Source organism: Podarcis pityusensis (genome assembly GCF_964106645.2).
Source record: "Podarcis pityusensis genome assembly, chromosome: 4".
Taxonomy (NCBI): domain Eukaryota; kingdom Metazoa; phylum Chordata; class Lepidosauria; order Squamata; family Lacertidae; genus Podarcis; species Podarcis pityusensis.
In genome coordinates, this window is record NC_138027.1 from 51110092 (window position 1) to 51124280 (window position 14189).

A 14189-nucleotide genomic window follows, 5' to 3' on the forward strand; every position below is an offset into this window, starting at 1 on the left:
CTCCAGCACATTTATGTGTATATTACTTATTCTTTTATTTCTTACATTTATGAATGGCTACCTTGGAAGCATCTCAAGGCAATTTAATAAGAAAAGACTCAAAAATAGAAACATACATACCTAAACAAATACCCCGCTAGTTCATAAAACATATCAAAAGCAGTTTACCAGAAAAGTTACATTAAAACATACAGTAAAAACTACATCAAAAAGATTAGAACCAGACACCAATTAACCATTGTGGAAAGATGTATTCTTAATTGACTGCATAGGCCAGGCAGAATATATAGAAACAATTTAAACTCTTGCATATGTAAAGAAATAGTTTCAAATGCACAATAGATAGATCCATAACGTAAAGGTAAAGGGACCCCTGACCATTAGGTCCGGTTGTGGCCGACTCTGGGGTTGCGGCGCTCATCTCACTTTATTGGCCGAGGGAGCTGGCGTACAGCATGTGGCCAGCATGACTTCTGGTGAACCAGAGCAGCGCACGGAAACGCCGTTTACCTTCCTGCCGGAGCAGTACCTATTTATCTACTTGCACTTTGACGTGCTTTAGAACTGCTAGGTTGGCAGGAGCAGGGACCGAGCAACTGGATCTCACCCTGTCGCAGGGATTCAAATCGCCGACCTTCTGATCACCAAGCGCTAGGCTCTGTGGTTTAACCCACAGCGCCACCCGCATCCCTAAATACATACTGGGGTACAAATCTCCACTTAAAAAGAAAGTCTCCAGTGGGTTGTTGTCGGCATCCATCTGTCTTGTGAGACAAGGAAGAAATGCACCTCTAGGGGTGAAGTCAAAGTTACAGCATGCACTTGGCTGTAGAGACCAATATGGGAGAAGACCTGTTTTGTTGCAACTGGAGCAGATGAAGGCATCTGATTGTGCTGCTGCAGATGCAACATGGTGTTTCTTCTCTCTGGGCTCCTCCCAGCGGTTCGGCAATATGCCAATGACAACTGGCTAAAGCTGTGTCAGAGCATTTGCCTCATTCCTGACACTGGCAACACTTGCAAAAGGTACAAAGGCGCGAAGCAAGCCTTTGGACCAACAGTCAGGAAAACTGTACTGCTGAAAACCTTGTCAGGAGAGATCATCACAGGTTGCAACAAACAGGTGAAGCAGTGGGCAAAACACTATTAAGAACCGCAGTCACAGGAAAACATGGTCTCTGACAAAGCAATTGACAGTGTCCACTAGGCGCTGCCTGTCTTGAAAGAGTTGGATGTCCCTTGTTCCTTTGATGAGCCAAAGAACATCATCACCTCTCAGGCATGTGGTAAAGCCTCAGGACAGGACAAGATCTCAACAGAAGTGCTGAGCGCTGGCTTCACTTCATCCTTCATTACACACTTCAACAGCCTCTTCGTGCAGTGTTGGGAATTGACAATAGAGACACACCTGTTTCATACATAATGGGAAAGTGTTCCAAAGGCCCTCTTCTGACATTGAATGGAATGGACCGCCACATGAGACAGCATCTTCAGAAAGTCCTCTCCTTGAAAAGTGCAGTGATTGAGATGAGATGAGCACCGCAACCCCAAAGTCAGCCACGACTGGACCTAATGGTCTGGGGTCCCTTTACCTTTTTTATGTTCTTTTAGGTCCCAAGAGGTATAGGACTTTATACGTCAGAACCAGCACCTTTAAGCCATGGAATGCATGCGCTGCACTAAAAAAATGCATTGTGTACTGTATAGCTCATTTTGGTAGAAACAGGGTCTGCTACAACTGCAACTAAACACGGTTCCTCTCATAAAAGCTTTCCTATTTTTTTTATTGAGTGCGGATAGCTGGCTTGGCAGCTCTCTGTTTAGAGAGGAAGCCACAATTCCTACCCAGGAGGGGTTACAGCATTCTAGCAATGATATAATCCAGACACATTAGATGAGGCTCCAAATTCCTGAACAGTTATAAATGATATCAAGCAAAACATTTTCCCCTTTGTACCTCTAAGCAAAGATTAACCGGCTTTGAGGCCAATGTTTAAGGGACAGTGCAGAATTAAAAATGTTTATGGATCACTACAGAAACTATCTTGCATTGTGAATAAATAAATGCTTTGTGAAAAATACCCAGTTTGATACTTTGCTATCACTTGCTTAGATTACAGAAATACTGCATATGTGTGCATTTGATCGTGTATCCACTGCAACACAGGAATGGGAGAGGCCCTCCATGAACCTATCCATCTCCCAGGAGCACACTTGGCCACATATGCACATCAATGCAAGTGGATTGAAGGTCCTCCTTCTGACCTCTTACCATTCTCTTGCCCTTGCTGAACTTTCCTATCACAAATCATTTCCATTTTAATGATTCAAAACTGTGTTCTCAGGATGATGAAGTGATAGCTAAACCGCAGAGGTCTGCTTATAGCATAGATTTTATCTGAGAACAGAGTGTTTTAGGTTTTGCAGGCATATTTCCAATTTGTTGTAAACAGTCAATGTTGAAGAAAACTTATCCTTTGATTTCCATCATGGTTTCAGTGCAATTCTCATCTCAGCTCATGAGAAACTGCCTTATACTGGGTAGGACCACTGGTCCATCCAGTACAGTACTGTTTTACTAGCAGGAGCTCTCCAAGGTCTCAGCCAGAGACCTTTTGAACCTGCAACTTGAGATTCTCTTAACTGGAGTTTCCAGGATTTGCTCTGCCTTTGAGCTATAGCCTTCAAGCTACTGGAGTTATATTCAGGCCAACACGTGCAGGCCTTAACCCATTGTATCTTCTGTAGTTCCTGAGAGGGAAACACTTAGATTACCCAGTAAGCTATTATGAGTCAGACTATTGGTTCATTTAGCTCAGCATTGTCAACACATTCCCAGCCAAACCTGGAGATATAAGGGACTGACGATTTGCATGCACATGACCTATGTCCCAACCCACTGCCTCTACTTATCACCAGTGAATTTGGTTCCATGTGCAAATCTCAGTGCTCCACTTTCTCTTCTTACATGTCCTGCAGGGTATTATGTCCTTTGGCTTGTGTCTGCATAGCGACTGTGGTGGCATGTGCTGGGCTGAAAACTTTTTTTGGTATTGAAAACAAGCCTGATGTCCAGCTCTATCTTTTAGATAAAAATGTAAGTGTTGTTATTACTTTGTACATTTATATTATTCCCTTTTCAAATGTGTTCTTTTCACTTTCAGATTTAATTTCATTGTATCAACACTTTCTCATTTGCAGTATGCCCTGACAATATTCCACTTGACAGTACCATTACCTGGTTCACTGAACACTGATGTTGGATTAAACAAAAAAGTCCTCCTGGATTTCTCAAATGGGTGTTATGTGAATAGCACTCAAAGGCAGAGATGAGAAACCTGTATCCCCCAGATGTTGTTGGACTACAAATCCCATCTTCCCTGACCACTGGTCATGCTGGTTGAGGCTGATGAAAGCCCAGCAACTTTTGGAGGGCCACAGATTCCCCCCCCCCTTAAGTGGGAAAGCCGAACTTGGTTGCAGTCCCTAACAAAGAGGTGCCCCTTTCCCAAGAAAAGGTAACTGATATTATTTTCTTATGGGCAGCAGGTTTTTCACTCAATAATACACTTCATTTTGAAATTATTACTTTTCAAAACCTGCTGCTCAAATGTATATACAACATTCCTATCATCCTTGTTTATGTTGGCTCCCTAGTCCCACTGTTGAATCGATGACCCAGTTTTAAACACTCTCTTTCCTAAGCTTCTCATATAAACCACAGAGATTGTACATGTGGTGGAGTATCACTTATTACTAAGCAAATATTGTGTAGTGGTTTCTAGACATCTTCTTTCATGCGCTATGCTGAAGAATTTATTCAGAATCAGATATTTACATGCCTTTGGCCCCACTATAATATGGTTGAGATACTTTTTCCCTTTAACTGCTGTATTTCTTTAAACTTTCTAACAATAAGGTTGTGTCAAAGAAAAGCTCAGTCTGGTTTGTTGATTGTAATCAAGTGGATAAGCTGAGGAATGAAGGTTATGGAAAGCAGAAAAGCTATTGCCAAATGTGAAGCCTTCAGATTTCATTGCTATTGAGAGGTATTTATTAGTTAAACACAAAGGGTCCTGCAATGATTAGGAATGTAAACAATGCACAAAGTCATTGAATCAGTGCACTGTGCATCAGTGCATCTGGAGAATAATAATATAATAATAATAATTTATTATTTATACCCCGCCCATCTGGCTGGGCTTCCCCAGACACTCTGGGCGGCTTCCAAAAGAATATTAAAATACTATAATACATCAAACATTAAAAGCTTCCCGAAACAGGGCTGCCTTCAGATGTCTTCTAAAAGCCTGGTAGTTGTTGTTCTCTTTGACATCTGGTGGGAGGGTGTTCCACAGGGAAGGCGCCACTACCGAGAAGGCCCTCTGCCTGGTTCCCTGTAACTTGGTTTCTCGCAGTGAGGGAACCGCCAGAAGGCCCTCAGTGCTGGACCTCAGTGTCCGGGTAGAACGATGGGGGTGGAGACGCTCCTTCAGATATACTGGACCAAGGCCGTTTAGGGCTTTAAAGGTCAGCACCAACACTTTGAATTGTGCTCGGAAACGTACTGGGAGCCAATGTAGGTCTTTCAAGACCGGTGTTATATGGTCTCGGTGGCCGCTCCCAGTCACCAGTCTAGCTGCCGCGTTCTGGATTAGTTGTAGTTTCCGGGTCACCTTCAAAGGTAGCCCCACGTAGAGCGCATTGCAGTAATCTAAGCAGGAGATAACCAGAGCATGCACCACTCTGGCGAGGCAGTCCGCAGGCAGATAGGGTCTCAGCCTGCGTACCAGATGGAGCTGGTAAACAGCTGCCCTGGACACAGATTTGACCTGTGCCTCCATGGACAGCTGTGAGTCCAAAATGACTCCCAGGCTACGCACCTGGTCCTTCAGGGGCACAGTTACCCCATTCAGGACCAGGGAATCCTCCACACCTGCCCGCCTCCTGTCCCCCAAAAACAGTACTTCTGTCTTGTCAGGATTCAACCTCAATCTGTTAGCTGCCATCCAACCTCCAACCGCCTCCAGGCACTCACACAGGACCTTCACTGCCTTCACTGGTTCTGATTTGAAAGAGAGGTAGAGCTGGGTATCATCTGCATACTGATGAACACCCAGCCCAAATCCCCTGATGATCTCTCCCAGCGGCTTCATGTAGATGTTGAAAAGCATGGGGGAGAGGACAGAACCCTGAGGCACCCCACAAGTGAGGGCCCAGGGATCTGAACACTCATCCCCCACCACCACTTTCTGAACACGGCCCAGGAGGAAGGAGCGGAACCACTGTATAACAGTGCCCCCAGCTCCCAGCCCCTTAAGACGGTCCAGAAGGATGTTATGGTCGATGGTATCAAACGCCGCTGAGAGATCCAGCAGAACTAGGAAACAGCTCTCACCTTTGTCCCTAGCCCGCCGGAGATCATCAAGCAGTGCGACCAAGGCAGTTTCAGTCCCATGATGAGGCCTGAATCCCGACTGGAAGGGATCCAAATGGTCCGCTTCTTCCAGGCGTGCCTGGAGTTGTTCAGCAACCACTCGCTCAATCACCTTGCCCAAGAATGGAAGATTTGAGACTGGGCGATAGTTGGCTATCGTGGCCGCATCTAAAGATGGTTTTTTAAGAAGCGGTTTAATAACCGCCTCTTTCAGCGGGTCTGGGAAGGCTCCCTCATGGAGGGAAGCATTCACCACCCCACGAAGCCCATCGCCCAGTCCTTCCCGGCTAGCTTTTATAAGCCAGGATGGGCAAGGATCAAGGAGGCAAGTGGTTGGTTTCACTCGTCCAAGCAGCCTGTCCACATCCTCGGGGGTAACAGATTGGAATTGATCCCACACAACTTGACTAGACAGGACTCTAGCACTCTCCCGCCCCGGCCCTGCTCCCACGGTGGAGTCTACGTCTTCTCGAATCTGAGCGACTTTATCTGCAAAAAACTTTGCAAAGTCATTGCAGGAGATCACGTGGCCGCTACTGGGCCCTGATGGAGCAGGTGGTTCCGCTAAATTGCGAACCACCTGAAAGAGTCTCCTGCTGCTGTTTTCCGCAGATGCAATAGAGGCGGTGAAGAAAGTCTTCTTCGCCATCGCTATCGCCACTTGGTAGGCTCGACATTGAGCTCTAACCCGTGTCCGGTCAGATTCAGAATGGGTTATCCGCCACCGGCGCTCTAGCCGTCTCAACGATTGTTTCATTGCCCTCAGATCCGTGGAAAACCACGGGGCTGTCCGGACTCCATGCAATCGGAGAGGGCGCTTTGGAGCCAAACAGTCAATAGCCCTGGTTAACTCCACATTCCAGCGGGCCACCAGGGAATCAGCTGAAAGGCCATCAACATGGGATAAAACATCCCCTACCACTCTCTGGAAACCATTTGGATCCATTAAGTGGCGGGGGCGGACCATCTGAATCGGTCCCGCCTCCCTGCAGAGGGGAAGGGTCACGGAGAAGTCCAGTTGCACCAGGAAGTGATCTGACCATGGCACTTCTTTGGTTTTGCTTTTACTTAATGTCAGATCACCAACATCCATAGAGGTGAACACCAGGTCTAAGGCATGCCCGTGGCTATGAGTTGGGCCAGACTTATTCAGGGACAGCCCCATGGAGGCCATGCTTTCCACGAAGTCCCGAGCGGCCCCTTGTAAGGTCGTGTCGGCATGGATGTTAAAGTCCCCTAGGACAACCAAACTAGGTGTCTCCAGGAGGACATCCGCCACGACCTGAAGCAGCTCGGGCAGGGAATCCTTGGTGCAGCGGGGAGGTCGGTACACCAATAGGAATCCTGTACTGCCCCATTGCCCAACTTCCAGAACATGCACTCAGAGAACTGGGTCTTTCCAATAGGACGCCTGGTGCAAACTAATGACTTCCTAAAAATCACTGCAACCCCCCCTCCCCGCCCACAAGGCCTGGGTTGCTGTGCGTAAGAGAAACCTGGTGGACAAGCAGCGGCAAGGACGGGCCCATCTGCTTCATCCAACCAGGTCTCTGTCACACATGCCAGGTCAAATCCTCCATCCACAATCAGGTCGTGGATGGCAGAGGTTTTATTCATCATTGACCTGGCATTGCACAGCAACACTTTCAGGTCATGTGGGTTTCCCTTGTTGATTCCAGTATCCTTCCGGTCAGGACCAGACCTGGAGGCAGGGATAGTCCTCAAACAACGAGAAGTTAAAAGGTTGCATCTTGCAAATTGAAGTGAAACTTGACAGCCATCTGTCTTGGGAGTCCATGGAGGACTGAGCCTTTGGGGCTGAAGTCAAACTGTTGGAGAGTTACAGAGTCTGCTGTGGCTGTATACAATACAAGAGAGACATGTTTAGTTGCAGCTCTGGCAGTCGACGTGGGCTACTTCTGATCTTGCAGATAGCATTTACCAAGTTTATGTAAGAAGTCTGCTCCAGTTTTTGAATTTCACAATTTTTCATCTTGACGCAATAAAATTTTGTATCTACTGGGGTGAAATTAAAGAACAGCTGCAACTATCTACACTAATTGCTCATGCTACACAGGCATCACAAAGTGAATGTAAGTGTGGATCACTGCCTTGATGCAGGAAGGGGTACTACCTTTAGCAGACTTGTCAAAGCTATTATGCTTTGGTGAGGACTGGTATGGGGCAGGTATCCTCAATGACAAATGAGGTGGGGACAACTGCATACTACCTTCCATGCGGTTTGGCATTGCTACAAATCTATGCACATAAACAATACTGGAATAGAATTACAGGTTCAGGAACTGGCCTCTCTTTTCTTAATAACATAGTAATGGAGTGCTGAATATACATGTATCTTTAGAAACAAGAAAAAAAGAGACACTAGAATTAAAGCTTCTGAATTTAAGCAAGTTTTTCGATCTCATCATTTAGGAGGGTGGGACACGCCTTGTGCCTGGATTAAGCAATTGACCTGCAAAGCTAATTCTTGTTTCTTACATTCATTTCAATATCTTATTTCAGTTTCATGACTTTGAATATTATTCTGTTTCTAGAAACCATGCAGTGCTCTGGTCTTACATGCCTTGCAAGAGAGAATCGCCAACAGAGAATCACTTAAAAACCCGATCTAGGTTATACTGATATATGTTATGAGTACAATCTGGTCTCAGCAATTATAAAGGCTGAATAAACCAATAACAAAGAACCACAGGGGTTTGGATTCATTGATGATTATGGTTTGTAGAGTGCAAGAGATCAATGGCATGTGTATTTTGAACAATAACGGCATAAAATTACTTTCTGTAGTTGTTGAAAAACATAATGGAAACTAAATAAATATATGATCAGTGCAGCATGTTGTTAAACACCGAAGTATCAAAAACATTGAGAAATCAGCTCTTATCTTTGAAGTTTTGTGGGAAACAAGCGGCACTCTGCTATTTCAAGAGCAAATGTCTTTCTGAAGTCCCTTTTAATGATTCATGTGAAAGATGAAATAGAGACAAAAGTTTAGGTGGGCTCGAGTTGCTCTATGAAACCCTACCAAGTAAAACACAAAACATTCCATAACTTTGTAATGACTTGGCTTTGTCCCTTCGGTGAAAACTTATACAGCTAGAGGATGTTGAGTGTTACACAAACACACAGTTTACGGGTGTCAAGATTTTAAAATTGAGCCATGGGTTGAAAAGGAGAACCAGTGGGTGCCGGTGCCTCTAAAATGTTACGAAAGGTTGATCAAAATTACCCAGGGGATGGAGCAGCTTCCCTGTGCAGAAAGCATTTGAGGCTTTTTCATTCAGAAAAAGGGGTGACTAAAATGGGTGGACATGATAGAGGGGTATAAGATTGTATATGGAATAGCAGCCAACTCCAGGGGGCTGTGGGTGCTTGGGCACCCACAAAAATATAATTGTGGGGGCCGGGCACCCACAAAGTCATTGAACAAAGCCAGCCAGCCTCTGTGGTGGTGCTTCCAAGAGAGAAGCAGTTCATCTCTGCCCTCCACAGCCAGCTAGCAAGGCACCCTTTTCCAGGGGAGCTCAGACACAGGCAGAATCTCTCTGCCTCTGGGTCCAATCCCATCCCTGTGGAAAAGGGTGGCTTGCATGATAAGCCTCTTAAATATGTGTTGTTTTACTTCAGCATTTTCCAGTAATTCACTAGAAGGTCAATTGTGAGGCAAAAGCACATTTCAGTCCAAACAATTTTAAATGCTCAGCCAGCAAACCAAATAGTTCAGGACTAATGTTGTATCTCAAAGCAAGGTCAAACAAGATGTCTCTTTATACAGAGTGGAACAAAAACAACAAATCTCAGTCATGTTGTTATCAAAATACATTCATATTTTGTCACTTTGTAATCTCCATAGAATGTAGAGTATCCAATTTATGTAAATTTATAAATGATGGAAGCAACTTTCATACTTTAGTAGGATGCAAACTCATTGATAAAGGGCCCTTAATGCAAATACGCAAATCCAACTGCAAACATCCTTTAAGTATACTTCATCAATACATGTCCTCATTTTTACTTTCACTTTCCAATAATGTTAAACTCTTAATGGTGATGGTTAGACACATGTAACCTTCATGGTTAGAACAGACCAGAACAGACCAGAGTTTAAGTACATATTTATTTTGCTTTAATTCTAAGGATGCCACAATTCAGTTCTAAATTCTGACTTGGAGTATTTCAATCTATGTAGATTTTTTAAAACAAACAAACAAACAAATATATGAACGTGTATATTCAACTTAAAACTATATTTTTGCCTCAACAGTGGAACATTATTATTCCAACATGATATGTGTATGTGTTTGAATACTGGCAAATTTATTTTTAGTATACGGAGCTTACTACTCTTCTCTGCTGTTATCACTTAATGTTGGAAAGCACTTCAACATTTTCCCTCAAGATCTTAAAGTTTTGTGATACCACACTTTTTATGTAGACCCTGGTCCCATATTCATTGTGAACTGTTGTGAAATGAAACATAGAAAATCCCACCTACTAAGAGAATAATTGATGGGGAATAATGGAGATGCAGAAATGTGCATACCAACAGCATTTTCTCATGGAAGGAATGCTGTATTTGCATATATATGGCATGTAATATGCACTGCCTGTTCATAAAGGGAGTGGGCCTAAACAGAGCTTTGAGCTTGTACTTCACTCCTTTGACCTGATCTTTTCTGAGTTCAAGAGCCATGTGGATGTTACATGCTTTTAGATTTTCTGAAAATCACCCATTGTACATTCATCCATCCCTTACACCAGCCCTTGATAAAAATACTGGCAAAAAGAAAAGGGAGGAGGGAGACCCACACAGAATTGCTCTGCTATTATGAACTTGATGTTCCTGGGCTCAAAAAAGGGTTAACACCCCAGCTGCAAATTGATCTTGAACCTTTGGGAAGAATTACTCATGACTGACTTTTCCCATGGATTCCAATGGCCCTTAGGCGCGACTACTTTTCTGTTCGTTGAAACCTAGGAGTAAAGTCTTAGGCTGCACTCTTAAAGCTGGGGGGAGAATTCGCCTCATCCATCATACTGCCAGTCTAGGGTGGAGTGTCACTCTTGCACACTTTTGCCCTTTCTCACACCATCCCCCTTAACAATTCACCTCCTATTCAGATCAAGGGAAATTCATTATTCCAGCTGCAGGGCTGACAGAGGTTTCCATCTGGGTTGGGAGTGTGTCCAGGGGCTGGGATACTAAGAATCCTTTGGATCCATGTCCTCTATAGAACCCAACGTATACCCAGATCCCTTGAGAATGCAAATTGTACATGCGTGGATACACTTTCTCACTTTCTGACTCCTGGCAGCGGCAGATGGTGTGATCTGTGGCAGAGAAGTGACTGGAGGGGGTGGCAACCAAGGCATTTGCTCAATAATTCAAATGTGCCCATGGGACTGAAATGACTGGTGACGCCTGTATTTATCTAACAGCTAATGAGATAAAGGTGAAGGAGTAAATCCATTAGTTTCTTGGGGAATATGAATGCATCTGCAAGTATTATTGGTTTACGTACTTCTATTGAGTTATGACCATTAGAAGAAGAAGAAGAGTTTGGATTTGATATCCCGCTTTATCACTTCCCGAAGGAGTCTCAAAGCGGCTAACATTCTCCTTTCCCTTCCTCCCCCACAACAAACACTCTGTGAGGTGAGTGGGGCTGAGAGACTTCAAAGAAGTGTGACTGGCCCAAGGTCACCCAGCAGCTGCATGTGGAGGAGCGCAGACGCGAACCCAGTTCCCCAGATTACAAGTCTACTGCTCTTCACCACTACACCACACTGGCTTAGATTAGAGTTCGCCCTGCCCATAAATGCCATCATGGGGGAATATGTACCAGCATTGCATCTGGGGCCTTTTGAGGAATGATCTCAGGTTGTCTATTATTATTATTATTATTATTATTATTATTATTATTATTTCAATTTATACACTACCCTATACCAGGAGGTCTCAGGGCAGTTCACAACAAGACCACATTGTATAAAATCAAACCAAAAGCAGTAACCCAATAACAACCCCCCTCCAAAAAAAAAAAGCCACATTCTGAAAGGGTGTTGGATGTCAATAAGATCAACCAAAGAACATTTTTGCCTGGCGCCTAAAGGTGTATAATGAAGATGCCAGGTGAACTTCCCTGGGGGGAGCATTCCATAGATGGGGAGCCACTGCAGAGAAGGCCTGTTGTCGTGTTGCCACCCTTTGGACCTTCAAAGAGGCATACGAAGGAGGGCCTCAGAAGATGATCTCAGTGACAGGGTAGGTTCATATAGGAAGAGGCGGTCCTTGAGGTATTGCAGTCCTGAGCCATTCTATCGGTGAGGCTCAGAGAGTGCTGAAATCAGGATGTCTAAAGCTTATGTGGACTGAATCTCCACCCCATGATGCAAATGCATGTGCCACAAGCCTACAAGCACAATAACAATGAGATGAACAGTTTATCATAGGCATATGGTGAATCTGTTTGTGGGTGAGTCATCAAGTGCAAATTCAAACCAGGTTGGTTCAAGAAGATCAATTCTCTTTGAAACCAAAGCAAGAATCCCCCAGAAGGATTCCAGCATCCTGTGGAAATTTCCTAACCAGCTTTGTGAGTGAAAGCTCTCCTCCTGCTAATGTAGTGTGCTCATGATAGAAGACCTACTGGTTTAATTATTATTGGAAGACCTAAAGAAAGGACTTTTTTCTAGATAAGGATGCCTTCTTTTTCTTGGTTGCCTCATGGGAACATCTGGCACAGTCCAGTTCTCAATTTTCAAGAGCAGCTCGACATAACCTACATTCCTGAAATGGACAACTGTGGGAGGGAACTTTATTCATTTCGTTGGATAATTGGTTTATGGCTTGGAGTCCTTTGGTGAAATTTTAGCTAATAACCATAGAATTTTCCCCATTTATTTCTTCCTCTTTTATAACATGTCTTTTTTGGAAGCCCAGAAGGAACTCAACCACCACCAAAGAAACAACCACTATAAAATTGTAATAGTCCTGCTTTGATTTATGAAGAATGAAAAGGAAGAAGGGTATATATACTTTGGAGCATCAATTCCACATTATTTCTCATAGACTGCATGCGTAGCATAGGCATCCTAGTACATACTGATGACTTTTAACCACAGAACACATTATGCTGTATTTAATGCAGCAGTTGATTCATTCTGTTTGTCTTTCCAGTGTAAATCTGGAAAAGGGCACATTGGGAAGCAACATCAATAAGTGTAGAAATCAGGAGCAGCCAGACCAGAAAGCACATTCTGGCATTATTCCTGATGGTCACTGTAATCTTCTGCATGTTTATCTCGTATTTTCCTTTCATATATGTATAGTCAGCTTCAGGGGCTCCCTTTTTGTTTTGGAATATGAAGCCAAGTTTAGCTTGGCACCAAATCCAATGTTTCTGGCTTACCAGAGCCTAATGGTAGTCTTTGCATGCAAACTGCCCATATAAAGTCAGTCTGAATGTAAAAAGGAAAAAAAATGTAGAGACTTTACATAAATTGCTAATATTTCCTTTGGTCAAGAAACAAAGAAAGACTGATTTGCTTAAAATGGTGAAACACTGGAAGAAATGGGAAGGCTCAAAGCCCTCACTTCATTGGGATTTCTGAAAAGTCAGTTACTTCTGAACTTGCAGCCTCAGGGTTTGATATACTGCGCTCAAGATTTGACTCCAGTCAAAACATTCTCCATAAGAGCATCCCAATGATACCAAAATTGAACTGGACCTTCACATATCTGGAACCATTTTTTGATGAAAGCTATTTGGTTGGTTTGGAATATATATATATATATATATATATATATATATATATATATGGGTTGTAGTTGTAGATGAAGTACATAGTGTTTCAACTGAAGGCTCAGTATCATTCCTATAAGAAGGCTAGGGATATAAGAAGGCATCAGTTTCCATTCTGATCTGTGCTTGTCTCATGCAGTGCTGTTTTCCTTCCACTGCTGTTTGGCTTCCGACAAAAACTATGTTATCTAGCTCTCTGTCCACTGAGATGTTACATAATTACATAATCTATATCTCTAACTCACCATCTCTAAGATTTTCACAGAAAGCTTTGTGATGATGTTTTATTTCTATTTGTAATTTACACAATTAGTTATGCAATTAATTGTGTTATACAATTCCACAACATTCCTTTCAATGCACAGGCCAAATCTTCCTGGTGCAAACGAAATGCAATGCAGATTGTGAGAGGGGAATTGTCATCAACTACATATTGTCTGTGGGCTTAAATCAAGAAGAGCAACAATGAATATTGGCTGTATCCACTGGATTGATTTCTATTCTGGACATAGAATGAATAAGCAAATATGAGCCATTTCTATTCCTGTTTCTGTTATAATTCTCTGACATCCCTAATCTGAGCCCAGCCTTCCCTAACCTCATACCTTCTGTATGATTTGGATTCCAACTCCCATTAGCCACATGATGCCTGATCATTGGTGAGAAATGATGAGAATCACAGAACACCAGGGTTGCACCAGGCTGGAGAAGGCTGCTTAATCCTCTAAGCATGGTATAGCACTGGGGTGGAAAGTTACCAGATGAGGGGTCCTCTCTTTATGTCTCCCTCCTTGGAGGACCCCATTCCTGGCTTGTTAGAGCTTTCAAAGGGGACTAGAGATCACTGCAATGTTTTGCTGGGGGGCCCCATTCACAATGTAAGTATTCTACATCCCCACATTGATTATACTTCTGCAAAGTTTCAG

At 43.6% G+C, this 14189-nt stretch overlaps 1 protein-coding gene across 1 annotated transcript in view; it reads right to left on the reverse strand.

The window, feature by feature from the left end:
• Positions 1-4650: 4650 nt before the first annotated feature.
• LOC308476127 (uncharacterized protein) overlaps positions 4651-14189 on the reverse strand; it is a 500109-nt gene continuing 490570 nt past the window's right edge. Inside the window, exon 2 of the mRNA XM_081003550.1 lies at positions 4651-5285. Coding sequence (XP_080859676.1) covers positions 5153-5285 — 133 coding nt within the window. The 3' untranslated portion in view covers positions 4651-5152. The remainder of the gene's footprint in view (positions 5286-14189) is intronic.